General features: G+C 42.3%; 1 protein-coding gene across 2 annotated transcripts in view; it reads left to right on the top strand.

The window, feature by feature from the left end:
* Positions 1–374: 374 nt before the first annotated feature.
* NRDE2 (NRDE-2, necessary for RNA interference, domain containing) overlaps positions 375–15,972 on the top strand; it is a 56,320-nt gene continuing 40,722 nt past the window's right edge. For both annotated transcript variants that reach the window (XM_049612328.1, XM_049612329.1), the window contains exons 1-2: positions 375–643; positions 14,222–14,330. In XM_049612328.1, the coding sequence (XP_049468285.1) occupies positions 580–643; positions 14,222–14,330 (173 nt within the window). In that variant the 5' untranslated portion in view covers positions 375–579. The remainder of the gene's footprint in view (positions 644–14,221; positions 14,331–15,972) is intronic.

Raw genomic sequence — 15,972 nt, forward strand, 5'->3', positions numbered from 1 at the left:
CCTGAGCCGAAGTCGCACGCTCAACCGACTGAGCCACCCAGGCACCCCAAGATGTTTTAAACGGTAAACGGAATTCTGGATATCTCACGTGGCTTTGAGTTGGATTTGCAGTCACAACTCACATAATAGCTAACTTTCATCAAGTGCTTTCCATGGGCCAGTCACAATGCCAACCAAGCACCTTACTTAAGGCTCATTTAATCTAACGAACATTTTACAGATGAGGAAACCGAACCTCAGAGTTTGATTAATTTGACCCACTGGGTGACGGTGCGAGTTCAGGGGTCAACCGGAATCCCAGCTCCTACTACTTTCTGCTCCGAACAATTCCACATCCGGTCTCTGCACTTCCGGGTTCTAACAGAAGCCTTCCAGTATCAATTACGGCGATGTGGCTCCGCCCCACCCCGCCCCGCCCCGCCCCTCCTCGCCCTGCCAGGTCCCCGGGTCAAGCCCCAGGGAGTGCGAGTGGGAAAAACCACACTTCCCAGAGTGCACCGCAACCGCGAAGGCCTCACTACCGGCGTCCGCTCGCCGGCGCCATTTCTGGAGAGGGGAACGGCGGTGCGGCCTGCAGTCATGGCGCTGTTCCCGGCCTTTGCAGGCATTGGTGAGACTTCCGGTAGCGGCAGCGCCAGGAAAGGTAAGGAAACAAAAGGGGTGAAGAAGTCACCCGGCGAGATTACAAAGAAGTTTCTCGGTCTTAGGTCTCGGTCCTTGCCTTGGATTTGTTTATCCCTTTGTATCCCAGAGTTCTCAGCGGCGCTGCAAAGCCTTCTGGGAAGGGCTCTTGGTCTCGTCCTGGCTTCTGGGTTTGAGTTGCAGAGTAATGGATGGAGAAAAAGAGACCCAGGAGAGGCCCTGGAGCTGGGACTTGCATGTTGTCATGCTTTTGGACCTCATTCTTGCACTGAGCCTCAGTTGCTTCATGTATAAAACGTAGATAATAGTACCCTACATTTCAAGGAGATTCCTGATGTAGATGCTGGGTGTTCTTACCACATCTTTCTTCCTTTCCCGTGTTACTGATTTCTGAAATGCTTATTGGGTTCATATCTTTTGTCAGACTCAGAGCTAGGGATTAGGACCCAAAGCCTAATCAAAAAAAGCCAAGTTCTTTCCACAAGGGCGCAGGTGCTGGGAGTCAGAACTGTTTATTGAGGGTCTCCTGGGTGCCAGGTGATGGTATTACATATTCGTTCTAAGCCTTAAGCATTCCCAGGAAATCTGCATTATTAACAAGTGAGGCACAGTGAATTGTAATGTAAAGTATTTAATCCTAAATCGTACACTTACGTGGCAGAGTCCAGTTGTGTCTGGCACCTCTTTTTATATCCTTTCTAGTTCACACGCTTCTTTTTTGGTAATGCTTCTCATAATTGTGAGTCATTTCTTATATAGTTAGTGTAGTTTTTGGCTAGCCTTCGCTAGACCCTAACCTCCATGTGGTCAGGGACAGTGTCTATACATGATAGCATACTTAGCCCCTAGCACAGGTCCAAAACGTGGTAGGGTATTCAATAAATGTTTGCTGAATATACAGACCAGTAATAAGTATTTCACAAAGTAACAGAAAAGGTAAGATGTTATAGATGGCACAGGTGAGCTACTGCAACATGGGAATTTCAAAGAAGGCTTTATATAGGAGCTAACTTTTGCGAGGGGTCTTCAAGAGGGTAGGATTTGAACAAATGGAGATAGTGGAAGGGCATTCCAGGGCCTTCAAAGACATGCAGGAAGGAAATCATGGGACCTATGCAGAAAACGGCAAATAGCCCAGTTTGGAAATACAGAGGCATGAAGAGGAGCCTTGGGAAAGGTGATTGAGACTGGTGGTGAGGAAGGGTAGTGACTTCAGTAACTGCCAAGGGGTTATCCTTTACTGGGGGAAGGTGAAATAGAAGGTTTAAAGGGGAGTGTCGCTCTTGTCATTTATCTTAAGATATTTATCGAATGTCTTCTGGGGGTCTTCAGCATCAGGATAATGTTTGTAAAAGAGCATTTTATGAAAAAAAGATCTAAGCATCACTTAATGAAATTAAGTGTAATTCTTTAATGTCGTCTAATTTCTAGTCTGTTCAGATTTCCCAACTTGTCTTGCAAATGGTCTTTTAATGTTGGTTCAAGTCAGGATCCAAAAAAGATACAACAGTGTATTTTTTAGATATATCTCTTAAGTCTCTTTTTAATATAAAACAGTCTCTCCTTCCCCTCTATTTTCCCTTGTGATTTCTTTGTTGAGGACACTGAGTCATCTGTCCTGTAGACATTTCCCACCAAATCCTCCTGGTGTCCTTTAGCATGCTTCTCTATCCCAGTATTTCCTGTGAGCTGGCAATTAGATCTAGAGAGTTAATTAGATTCAGGTATAGTTTTTTTAACTGAAAATACTTCGTTGGGGTATTTGCTATTGACCGAGGTGACAATTATTCTATAAACTTCCTGTCAACACTATTGGGATACCCTGAAATACAGTTCAGGCAGGAACGACAATGCTTGATGTGTTCTCTTTGCCAATTTTCAGAAAATGAGTTGGGGTCCTTACAATTTTTAGAGGTGACCAATTAGGTGTTTCTTTTTTTCCCTGCTTTCGTTACAAACTATTGAATTTTTAACACTTATATTTCAATCCATTGCAGATATTTTTTCTATTGCTCACATTGTCCCATCCGTGCTAATGGGAGTCTAATTAAGTTGGTATGTGTTTTTTTTGACATGACCCAGGTGTCTTTAATTGCTTTCTTGCTTTCTGGTCTAAAGGATGCCCAGAGCTCATCACTTATATGTTCCATTATGGCCTGGAACTGGCTGTTTCTCTACAAACCATTGTTTCTTTTAGTGGAAAATGGTTCAGGGAGGTTGAAAACACAAATTGGTGTTCGGAGTGCTAGTTGCACTGGGTTGCCACTATTTCTAGACATTTTGAGTGGTCAAAACCAGGAAGAGAAAAATACATCATGAATTCACAGTGATATTTCCGGGCCAAATTGAAGATCGTGAGATTTTTACTTAATTTCTTTTTATTATATAATATGTAATTTGTATATAAATTTGTAATTTAATATTTATATTTCTTCTTACACTGAAAATCTTAGTTCCTAATGCCATCAATACAATTATGTATATGTTAAAAATAACACTAGTATTGTGATTAATACTAAATAGTTTGGGGCGCCTGGATGGCTCAGTAGGTTAAGTGTCCACCTTTTGATTTTGGCTCAGGTCATGATCTCTGGTTCGTGGGTTCGAACCCCATGTCAGCTCCGTGCTGATGGTGCAGAGCCTTCTCTCTCCTTCTCTCTCCCTCTCTCTCACCCCATGACAGCATGCTGTCATGCTCTGTCTCTCCCTCTCTCAAGATAAATAAGCTTAAAAAATAGTTTAGTATTTCTTTGTGATTCTTTTTGTGCTTAGGACCTATCCTGCAGCAGATGTGTGGTCAAATTACTGTGTTTTAAGATCACTTGAAATAATTCTCTGTGGTGTTATCAACAGTTTGTTATACAGTTAGGTATATTTTTAATTTTTAGCGATTGCTTTTTTATTCTTTTTGAACCGATCCTGTTTTATAGTGTTGTGAAACATTTACATGGTTCTGAGGTTGAAAATGTAAACCAGGTATGTCCAGAGAAATAAAGGCTTCCATCTTTGTTCCTCCAGCCTGTTACTTTCCTTACTCTGCAAGTTAGAATTTTAATTAGTCAATGATATCCTTCCATTTTTTTTCTCCCTTAATATGAGTGACTATATTCCCTTCTCTTTCTTTAATGCCTACTGGTCTGCATTTTAGCTTGAATCCCAGAGATCACCGTACAGCATAGTATGAGATCTTCCTCATTTCTTTTGATGCACAGAACATCATAGTGTGATGTCACATGGTTTATTCAAACAATCCTCTATTAAGGACATTTAGACTGTTCTGGTCTTCTTTTGCACATAGAAGCACTGGACTTCCTTTTATATTTGGATTTCAGTTGACACACAGTGTTACCTTAGTTTCAGATGTACAACATGGTGATTCAACAACTCCATACCTTACGCTATGCTCACTGCACGTGTAGCCATCATCTGTCACAGTGCAACACTATGACGATCCCATTGACTACATTCTCTATGCTGTGCCTTTTCTTGCTGTGATTTATTCATCCCAAAACTGTAAGCCTGTATCTCCCACTCCCCTTCACCCATTTTGCCCATCCTCCCATCTCCCCTTTGGCAACATCAGATCTTTGTATTTAGAAGCTTGATTCTGCTTTTTGTTTGTTTTCTTTTTATTTTTTAAAAAAATTTTAAAAATGTTTTGTTTAGAGAGAGTGCAAGCAGGGGAGGGGCAGAGAGAGAGAGGCAGACAGAGGATCCAAAGCAAGCTCCGTGCTGACAGTAGCGAGCCCGATGTGGGGCTCGAACTCACAAATGGCGAGATCACGACCTGAGCCAAAGTCTGACGCTCCACTGACTGAGCCACCCAGGAGCCCCTGCTTTTTGTTTGTTTATTCATTTGTTTTGTAGATTCTACATAGAAGTGAAATCGTGTGGTATTTTTGTTTCTCTGACTTCACTTAGCATGATAGCCCTTTCGGTCCATTTATGTTGTCCCAAATGGCAAGATCTCATCCTTCTTTATGGCCATCCTTTTTTAAGCCTCAGAACCAGGATCTGAGCTCAGGCAGTCTAGCTTCAAAACCCGTGCTCTTTTTTTCTTAATTTATTCTTCTATTTTTGAGAGAGAAAGCGGAAGTGGGGCAGGGGCAGAGAGATGGGGGGACAGAGGATCCGAAGCGGGCTCTGCACTGACAGCAGCGAGCCCGATGCAGGGCTCAAACTCATGAACCGTGAGATCATGGCTTGAGCCACCCAGGCACCCCCAAAACACGTGCTCTTAAATACTCCTCTTGGCTGCTGCTCTTTAGAATCCTAGCTCTGACTTCGTCACTCTTGTTCGGAGCTCTCTACTGTTTGTCTGTGGCTGTTAGGAGAAGCCCAAACTCTGACACCTTTTGAAGGCCCCTAACCTCTCCAGCTTCCTTTTGCCCCCACTTGCTCTCCTCCCAGGGGTCCAGACATAATAGCTTGCTGTTTCCCAGAGCCCTGTGTTTGCACTTTCGGGCCTTTGTAGCAGCCATTTCCTCTGCCCAGACTCTCCCTAGAAGATTACCCTCATCCTTCAGGTCTTGACGGACATGTTCTCCCAGGCAGCTTTCTCTGACCCATACCTGGTTGGGACCATGTGCTCTCCTTGTACCCCGTGTATTTTCTTTATCTTGACATTTGTCACAGTGTGTGTGACTGCCAGTGTGTCAGTACCCTGAGAGTCGGGTTGGTTTTGTCTTGTTTGCTTTGTGTTCCTAGCTTCTAGAAATAAAAAATAAAAATAAAATATGCTGAATGAAAGGAAAGAGAGACTTAGAGATTAAGTATTTTGTTAAGAGTTGCCCAACCGGTAAACGGTAAGGCCAGTATTTGAACACAGCTCCTTCTGACTCAAAACCTTGTGTTCTGAGTCACACTGTGATACTAGAATGTTGGGGGTTGAGTTGTTTAAACATTACTTTTGGGATCCCTGGGTTCTCTTCAAATTGTAGGTTAACTCTGTAGAAGGGCTGACTTTGGTTAGGTTCTCTGTAATCACCTTAAACTCAGTGCTTAGCCATGTTTGCTGGAGCTTTCTGAACAAATGTTTCCTCCCTCAGTTTCCTTGTCAGAAAATAAAGGTTTCGATCAAAATGAAGAGCTTGACTCAGTCTTACTAAAGGGACAATCCCCTTCCCTAATATATATGTTCGTTTGTTATACTCAGCCTTAGAAATGCCTTTTTGAATGATTCCTGGAGGGGTGGTGCTCACCTGAGTTCACTTAAACCAGTGAATCAGTGCTATTTTATTACAATAGAATGGGGAGGGGGTGAACTTGGATATTTCATCCAGTTGTGATTCAAAAAATGTTAAAAAAAATTTTAAATCTTTTCGTGGTGATTTCCTCATCCCTGTATCCAGTGGAATTGAATTAAAGCATTTTCACTAGTGATGGAGAGATACCATTATATAATAAACTTGTGATAAAAAGAATGTCAACTTAGTGATGATTCATTATATAATTTTCTGTAAAATTACACATGCTGTGGTTCTTCTAGATACCTGCCTGGGTTTTGTTCGGCAATAGTTGTTGTTTTTTTTTTTTTTTTTTTTTTTTAATTTGTTTATCTGGGGGGAGAGAGTGCGTGCATTTGATTAGGGTAGAGTCACAGAGAGGAAGAGAGAGAGAATCCCAAGCAGGCTCTGTGATGTCGGTGCAGAGCCGGACACGGGGCTCAAACTCACAAACTGTGAGAACATGACCTGAGCTGAAATCAAGAGTCAGATGCTTTACCGACTGAGCCAGCCAGGCTCTAAAGCTCCTAAAGTGGTTTTTTGCCTGATGCTTCCATGCTTCCTTTCTTAGGAGAGAGAGAGAGAGTGTGTGTGTGTGTGTGTGTGTGTGTGTGTGTGTGTGTGTATGTATGTATGTATAGCAGAGTGCTCATTTCCAGGCAGGTTCAACCTATGCTTATTTACTAGCCTGCAGGGACAAAAGGTTGGTCAGCCAGTCAGCTTCTCCATTTAAACCCGAGCATGTTGTATCCTGCTCAACCTGTCCGTAATATGTTACATCCTGCATGGTGTTGATGTAACTATCTAAATACATAATATTTGTTGATATAATTATCTAAATACATATTTGACTTCTGTCAAAGGAACTTGTAAATTGTGAGGATGTAAGTAAATATAGAAAAAGACTGCATTCTGATTAATAAAGCATTGTTTAATCTCAGATAACTTTCTCCAGGATTCCATATAACCAAAATTTAATTTCACAATGCACATGTGTTATGTGAACAGTAAGGTTATGATTAAGTATAAATACCATATGAGCAGAGAGACCTGGCCTGCCTTAGTCACACTCTACCCCGAAAGCCTAGGACTGTGCCTGGCCACATAGTGGGTATTCGGTACTTTATTCTTTAATGATTCAATCTCCATTTGCAGTGAAGACTGGAAGAATTAAAATGGTTGTACTTTATACCTAGATAATGGCATGCTTTTGACAATCTCAAATTGCTTCAGTTCAGTATATTAGGTGCTGGGGATACAAAGATAGGAAGATACGGCTCAGATCCTCACTCATTTTGTTTTTTCAACAAATATTTATTGATCCCAGTTGCTTTGTGCCAAGGCCCTGTGCTAGGGGTTGGGAATACAGGAGTGAGTAGTCATGACCTCTGCCCTCATGTTGCATTTAGCTTGGAAAGGAAGGAATAGGAGGAGGGTGGGAGCTGAAAACTCAGATGTAAGAGTTGTAAACCAATTTCCTTATTTGGCAAAATATTTTTGTCTTTTTCTTTTTTTCATTCTCTGTACTATCACAGGAATCATTACCAATCCAGTCTCTGTAAAGATTTTCTTTAGACAGCCTTTTTTTTTTTTCTTTTAATGTTTGTTTATTTGGGGGGGGGCGGGAAGAGCAGAGAGAGAGGGGGGGACTAGAGGATTCAAAATGGGCTCAGTGCTGACAGCAGAGAGCGCGTTGCGGGGCTCCAACTTCGAACTGTGAGATCATGACCCGAGCTGGAGTCAGGTGCTTAACCAACTGAGCCACCCAGGCGCCCCTGGTCCCTGTAAGGATTTGAGCTGTGGACCTTAGAATGAAGTGGGAAGATGGCCCCGCAGGTAATGAGATCACAGGATGAAAATCGCCACGGTAGCCCCGTGTACCAGTTGCAGGGAGACTTCAGGAAAGCCAGCTCCTTCGTTGAGGAAGTGAAGAGTTGCACCACGGTGCATGGTGGAGAGAACTGGGCAGAGTGCAGGTCGAGGCTTGGGTGTGTGCCTTTGGCCAGAGGACTGGACTTCTTCGGACCTCCCATGTTGTTCTGTAAATGAGGGAGTGGTGCCCGGGCTGTGCTCTGGAGAGCTTTCTCAGACCTGCCCCCTCCCTCTGAACCCCAGGAAGCATCCCTGCTTTTGCTGTTCTGCAGGTTGGGCTTCTCGGGAAGATTTTGTTTGAGTGGCGTTTTCTTTAGCTAAAAAAAAGTTTTAAAATCCCTCAACTGATAATCTCCAAAATTCCTGCATGCCTAACATCCAGTGATGATTACTTCTAATATTCCATGCATGTTCACTGCTAATGTGCTACCAGGACCAAAAAAAAAAAAAAAAAAAAAAAAAAAAAAAAAAAAAGCAGTAGCAGTAACTTGTCAGGTAGAAATACCATTTGCCCCAACAAAAGGTCATTTGATTGAGATGAAGGTCACAGAGAAGGTCAGTTATGATTTGGGTTAGAACCCCAAGCGTTTTAGTTCTGTAAACATTACTTTTTTTTCCCACAGTGGTCTCATTTGGCAAAGCCTTGATTGTTTCCTTAAAAACCCTTTTTCTTATTTTTGGAGGACTTCTGAAGGACTTTGGAGAGTTACACACTTTATGTTGTTTTGACCTCTGTGTTTCTTTACATTTCCTCCACGCTGTCCTCACTGTCTCAAATATTTATGTAAAATATGTAATATGTATATGTATGTAAAATATATGTTGAGAGCATCTCTCTTTGCATATTGCTTGTTCCGTCTTTTCTTGCTTTTCCTTTGTTCATGACACAATGCGGTTGTTTTGGCAATAATCATGATCTCAGTGAGCTACAGAAACTTTTCGCATACCTCTTGCCAGGGATCAGATCCAGACCGCAGAAGGAAAAGGAAACAGTAGGAAAGAGACTGCACGAACAGCTGTGTAGCCCTCAGTGGGTATGACCTTACAAATTACCTAATTCCTTTGAGCTTTAGTTTCCTTCTGTACAATATAGATTGTAATACCTCCCAAAGAAGATTGTTTTGATGCTTAAAAGGTATAACAAGAATGTAAAGTGCTTTACCTGGTGTTTAGCCTACAGTAGGCACTTAAAGAGTTACAATCCTTCTCTTTCCATTTTGTTTTAATGTCCCTTTCCTCCTTAGGAATTTTCCTCCCTCCCTCCCTGTCTCCCCTCTTTTCCACAAATATTTATTAAACGCCTCCTGATGTTATGCGAGGCATTGCTCATGGTCCCATGGATACAGCAGTTGAGTAAAACAAAGTACCTGTCATCACGGGGCACACATTCTGTTCCTTCTTCCTAAGATGCAGTAACCATCAGGGACTAGAACAAAGAATATGTAAAGCACTCTGCCAACCCAATACTAAAAAGACAACCCAATTAAAAAATGGGCAAAGTATTTGACTATTTCTGTTCAAATATTAGCCAATAAACACATGAAAAGATGCTTAACATCATTAGTCACCAGAGAAATGGAAACCAGCAGCACAATGAGAAAAGACATCACACCTACTAGGATGACTATAATCTAAAACACAGACGGTAACAAGTTGCCAAGGATTTGGAGAAATTAGAATCCTTCTACATTGTTAATGGGAACGTAAACTGGTGCAGCCAATTTGGAAACCAGTCTGGCATTTCCTTAAAATGCTAAGCATGAGTTACCACATGACCCGGCAATTCTGGGTGTCTAGCCAAGAGAAATGAAAACATATGTCCATATAAAAACTTGTACATGAATGTTTATAGCTGCATTGTTCATAATAACCAAAAAAGGGAAACAACCCAAGTGTCCATTAGCTGATCAGTGGACAAAATGTGATCTACCCATAAAATGGAATATTATTTGGCGATAAAAAGGAATGGGTACTAATACATGCTACAGTATGGATGAACCTTGAAAACATTATGCAAAGTAGAAGAAGCCAGTTACAAAAGACTGTATGCTGTATGATCTCATATTAAATGTCTTGGGGGCGCCTGGGTGACTCAGTCGGTTAAGCATCTGACTCTTAATTTCAGCTTGGGTCATGATCTCGTAGTCGTGAGATCGAGCCCTGTGTTGGACTCTGTGCTGAGTGTGGAGCCTGCTTAAGATTCTCTCCCTCCCTCTCCCCCTCCCCCTCCCTTTCCCCCTCTGTTTGTCTCAAATTAAAAAAAAAAAAAATCATATTGTCTCAAACAGGCAAATTTGTAGAGACAGATTAGTGGTTGCCTGGGGGTGGGAGAGCCAGAGATGAGTGATGGTGACTGCCAATAGGTCTGGGGTTTCTTTTTGGGATGATGAAAATGTTCTAAAATTATGGTGATAATTGAACAATTTATATATATATATATACACACACATACACACACACACATATATATGTGTATATACATGTATATATGTGTGTGTGTATATACATATATACATAATACATATCTATGTGTATATATGTACATATATATGCATATACATGTATACACATACACAAGCATATATATATACACATATATATACACACATATATATGTATATATATATATAAAATCTAAAACACAGATATTTTTTACTTAAAATATATAAGTAAACCCTATGCCCAACACGGAGCTGGAATTCATGACCCTGGGATTAAGAGTTGCACACTCCAGGGGCACCTGGGCGGCTCAGTCAGTTAAGTGTCTGACTTTGGCTCAGGTCATGATCTCACGGTTTGTGAGTTTGAGCCCCGCGTTGGACTCTGTGCTGACAGCTCAGAGCCTGGAGCCTGCTTCGGATTCTGTGTCTCCCCCTTTCTTTGTCCCTCCCATGCTCATGCTCTGTCTCCCTCTGTCTCTCAATAATAAATAAATGTTAAAAAAAATTTTTTTTAAAAAGAGTTGCACACTCCACCGACTCAGCCAGCCAGGTGCCCTGCACAGTTCTAAATATAGTAAAACCTTGGTTTGCAAGTATAATTTGTTCCGGAAACATGGTTGTAATCCAAAGCACTTGTGTAGCAAAGTGAATCTCTTCATGAGAAATCATGGAAACTCAGATGATTCCACAACCCCAAAATATTCACATAAATGATACAGTACCATAATATAATACAAAATAATAAAGAAAACATATAAAGAAAAATAAGTTAACCTGTACTTACCTTTGAAAACCTTTGTGGCTGGTGTGAGGGAGACAAGAGAGGAGGATTATTGTGTAGGACGACTTTCACTATCACTAATGGAATCACTGCTGTCTGTTGGCTCAGTGGAATCTTTTTCTGCATGGGGCCATTGTATACACTCACACGGAAGTTGACTACGGTATTAATAAACTCTTGTCATATACTGTATTTAATGTAACTGGCAATAAAGCAGCAGAGGAAAGCATCTATATCTGCAAGGAGCCTGACCTAGAATGAAGCTAAGCACTCCTAGGCTTACTCTTGAATGGAAAAGCAGAGGACTGTCCGTAGGTGCTTTGAAGTGACAAAAAATACACTAGTACCAGTCGTGGGCACCTTCCAACGTTCTGAAAAATCACTGATTTCTTCCAGACACCATGGCCTGAGACTGAGCGTGGGAGATCACCCACAATCCCTCAGTGAGAGAGAGAGAGAGAGAGGAACCATTGGCTCAGTTGTGATCATGTGACATTCTGAATCACGTACTACTTGTATTGCAAGACACCGTTTGTTTATCAGGTTAAAATTTACTAGAAATGTTTGCTTGTAGGAAACAACCAACAAAACTAAAAGGCAACCAATGGAATGGGAAAAGATATTTGCAAATGACATATCGGACAAAGGGCTAGTATCCAAAATCTATAAAGCGCTCACCAAACTCCACACCCGAAAAACGAATAATCCAGTGAAGAAATGGGCAGAAAACATGAATAGACACTTCTCTAAAGAAGACATCCGGATGGCCAACAGGCACATGAAAAGATGCTCAACGTCGCTCCTCATCAGGGAAATACAAATCAAAACCACACTCAGATATCACCTCACGCCAGTCAGAGTGGCCAAAATGAACAAATCAGGAGACTATAGATGCTGGAGAGGATGTGGAGAAACGGGAACCCTCTTGCACTGTTGGTGGGAATGCAAATTGGTGCAGCCACTCTGGAAAATGGTGTGGAGGTTCCTCAGAAAATTACAAATAGACCTACCCTAAGACCCAGCAGTAGCACTGCTAGGAATTTACCCAAGGAATACAGGAGTACTGATGCAGAGGGGCACTTGTACCCCAATGTTTATAGCAGCACTCTCAACAATAGCCAAATTGTGGAAAGAGCCTAAATGTCCATCAACTGATGAATGGATAAAGAAATTGTGGTTTATATACACAATGGAGTACTATGTAGCAATGAGAAAGAATGAAATACGGCCCTTTGTAGCAACGTGGATGGAACTGGAGAGTGTGATGCTAAGTGAAATAAGCCATACAGAGAAAGACAGATACCATATGTTTTCACTCTTATGTGGATCCTGAGAAACTTAACAGAAACCCATGGGGGAGGGGAAGGAAAAAAAAAAAAAAAGGTTAGAGTGGGAGAGAGCCAAAGCATAAGAGACTCTTAAAAACTGAGAACAAACTGAGGGCTGATGGGGGGTGGGAGGGAGGGGAGGGTGGGTGATGGGTATTGAGGAGGGCACCTTTTGGGATGAGCACTGGGTGTTGTATGGAAACCAACAGTTTATTCCAATTTATTTTTTTTGACAATAAATTTCAAAAAAAAAATGTTTGCTTGTCTTGCGGAACACTCGCACAAGTAACTTGCAATCCAATATTTTACTGTATACTAAAAACCATTGAATTGTACATTTAAAAAGAATATTTATTTTGAGAGAGAGAATGTGAGCTGGGGGAGGGGCAGAGAGACAGAACCCCAAGCAGGCTCCCCACTGTCAGCGCAGAGCCCGACACAGGGCTTGGATCCACGAACCATGAGATCATGACCTGAGCCGAAATCAAGAATCAGACGCTTAACTGACCGAGCCACCCAGGCGCCCCTTGCATTGTACATTTTAAATGGTGACCCTTATGGTATATAGATGATGTTATATCTATATGTATGACTGTTAGGAAGTGCATCTCCTAACTTAGCCATCTCACGGGTTCTTTCTCCTGAGCGCATGAACATGCTCTGGCCTTGTCCTAGAACAAAACAGGACAAAATACAAACCCCCCCAGGAGCCCCCTTGCTGCCACCACCCCAGGGTTTTTTTTTTTTTTTTTTTTTCCTTCACAGCTAAGGCTCCTAAAAGGTTAGAAAATTAGTAATTAAGAAATAGTTCATTCCAGAGGACTTCAAAATTAATGGAGAAAAAATTTTGGACATTTAATCTCACCACCCCCAGAGATAATCATTATTAACATTTTATTTAATTTTAGCATTGGAAAAGTTGACACCTTGTGTTTTTATTTTCAAAGAGGAGTACTGTTTTTTTGTTTTGTTTTTGTTTTTTAAATGTTTATTTTTGAGAGAGGGACAGAGAGAGTGTGAGTGGGGAAGGGGCAGAGAGGGGGACACAGAATCCGAAGCAGGCTTCAGGCTCCCAGCTGTCAGCACAGACCCCGATGCGGGGCTCGAACCCACGAGCGGTGAGATCATGACCTGAGCCGAAGCCAGACGCTTAACCAACTGAGCCACCCAGGTACCCCAAAGAGGAGTACTGTTTTAAGGAAAGGTTTATAAGTTAACTTACTAAGAGCAGAATATATTTATTTTTATTTGTATTAAAAAATTTTTTTTAACGTTTATTTATTTTTGAGAGAAAGAAAGAGACAGAGTATGAGCCGGGGAGGGGCCAAGAGAGAGGGAGACACAGAATCCGAAGCCGGCTCCAGGCTCTGAGCTGTCAGCACAGAGCCGAAGCGGGGCTCGAACTCGCAAACTGTGGATCATGACCTGAGCCAGAGTCGGACGCTTAACCGACTGAGCCACCCAGGTGCCCCAAAAACAGAATGTTTTTTAAAGAAAAATATCTTAATCTTCTGTAACAGTATTAAGCATGGCAGGCTTTTGTGCATGCTTTGATTTTTAAACTTTTTGGAATTGTCTGAATCAAATGCCAGGTCATTAAAACCCAGTGCTTTGGAAGCGTTCCTGCTCATTGAAGTGTGGATGGAATCCATAAAGCCTTGTTGCTTTTTAAGCCACGCTTGTTATGTGGCTTTTGCTTAAGCCACAGCCTGCTATCACAAGAGGATTTCAGTCTTAAATATTTTAGAGTGTGTTAAAGCCCCATGCCCTGGGAAATAAAAATTTCATGGATTCCCTTCGGCTTCTGAGGACTGTTCACAATGTCTGGCTGACACTGGCTGTGAATTAGGACGTCAGCTGGTAAGATGGATTGCCTGCTCTAGAAATCCCATCGAGCTCATTTCATTGATCTTTTTTCTTTCGCCTGTGCAGAATTAGACTGGCTGAGCAACCCAAGCTTTTGTGCTGGAGCCATAACCTCTCTGAGCCAACAAACTGAAGGGGCCACAGCCCTGGTTTCTGAAGGGTCACCTCTGACAAGGTAGGTTTTTATGAAAGATGGATTTTCAGTTTTTGTCAGTGTGTAGTCTGTAGCTTAGTTTGAATAATGCTTCTCCGTAAACCCTGTGATAAAAGAGCGAATTAGAACTCTTTTCACTTCAATGAGGTGATCTTTGACTGTTTTTCCTTACCTCATTCCTAAATTCTTTCTATTTTTCCCCCTGCGTTACAGTGGCAAGTGCGTGACAGTTACTGCCAATAATTAAGCCCCAAGGGAAACGGCATCATTGTGATTCTTTAAGTAACTTGACTAACCTCATTAGTAACCTTTAGAATATTGTCACTCAGATATCTCTTCAGTTGCATTTTTAGCAGTTTTGGAAAAACAGAAGATGCTGGTGTGGTAGAATGTAGGATAAAATCTCCTGGAAACTTTGGGGAAAGCAGAATGGCACATATCTGGACTAAGCTTTGAAAGAAATTGTTGAGGTGTCTGGGTGGCTCAGTCGGTTAAGCGTCCGACTTCAGCTGAGGTAATGATCTTACAGTACGTGGGTTCGAGCCCTGCGTCGGACTCTGTGCTGACAGCTCAGAGCCTGGAGCCTGCTTTGGATTCTCTCTCTGTCTCTCACTCTGTCTCTGTCTCTGTCTCTCTCTGCCCCTCCCCCGTTTGCTCGTGCTCCCTCTCTCTCTCCCCCTCAAAAATAAACATTAAAAAAAGTTTTAAATTTAAAAAAAAAGAAAGAAATTGTTGTAGATCATTGAATTGAGAAATGAGTTCTCTTGCAAATATGGACTAGATGGTCTCATTAATTAAGATGATGAACCCTGGGAAGCCAGGACTCTAAAAGTACAAGAAGCCTTTGGAAATTGAGAATAGTTGATGCATGAGGCAGTTGTTTGTAGGTGTTTCAGTAATGCAGAAGAACTCCTTGGAGCTTTTAAACGCAAGGACCAGAATGAAATCTTTTTTTTTGGCATTAAGTGATGAAGTTTTGGGGTGATGGTGGGGTGGTCTGGAGCTGACAGCCAAGAACGAACTCTTGAAGACATCTTTGGTGCATAAAGCTGATTTTATTAAAGCATGGGGACAGGACCCACGGGCAGGAAGAGCTGCACTGGGGTCCTGATGGGGAGCTCATTGTATACCCTCGGGTTGGGAGGGGGTCAGGGATAGAGTAAGTCTCTAAGGAATTTTGGAAGCAAGGTTTCCAGGACCTTGAGGGGCTGGCTGTTGCTAGGGAAATGCCGCTTACTACCGTTTAATAAAACCTCAGTCATGAGACCCTTCAGATGTATGGGGGTGGGGCATAAGCTTGGAGTAGGATTGCCAGCATCTATCTTGGGGCAGGTGGGATGAGGGAAGTCGACTTACAGGATCCTCGAGGTTGGGATAATGTTAAGCCAAGGTTGTCTTTTGCCCCCAGCAAAGCGTCATCCTGGAGGCAGCTGAGCTCCTAGAGGGAGGTCACCCTGCCAGTTTCAAGGACTTGTCAATGGGTTGCAGGCAGTAAGGGAATTTCAGTTTTCATTTGCCTTAGTGTCCCACATCACCATGGCAAGCACTTAAACACTTTCTCTGTTCTTGGGTAGCCAGGCGTGTCCCAGGCACATCACACATATCCCACGTGGGGGGGCGGGGTGCCAGCCCGTATTCTGCCCTCAGCTTGCCCCACCCTCCC

Source organism: Panthera uncia (genome assembly GCF_023721935.1).
Source record: "Panthera uncia isolate 11264 chromosome B3 unlocalized genomic scaffold, Puncia_PCG_1.0 HiC_scaffold_1, whole genome shotgun sequence".
In the NCBI taxonomy this organism is placed as follows: Eukaryota; Metazoa; Chordata; class Mammalia; order Carnivora; family Felidae; genus Panthera; species Panthera uncia.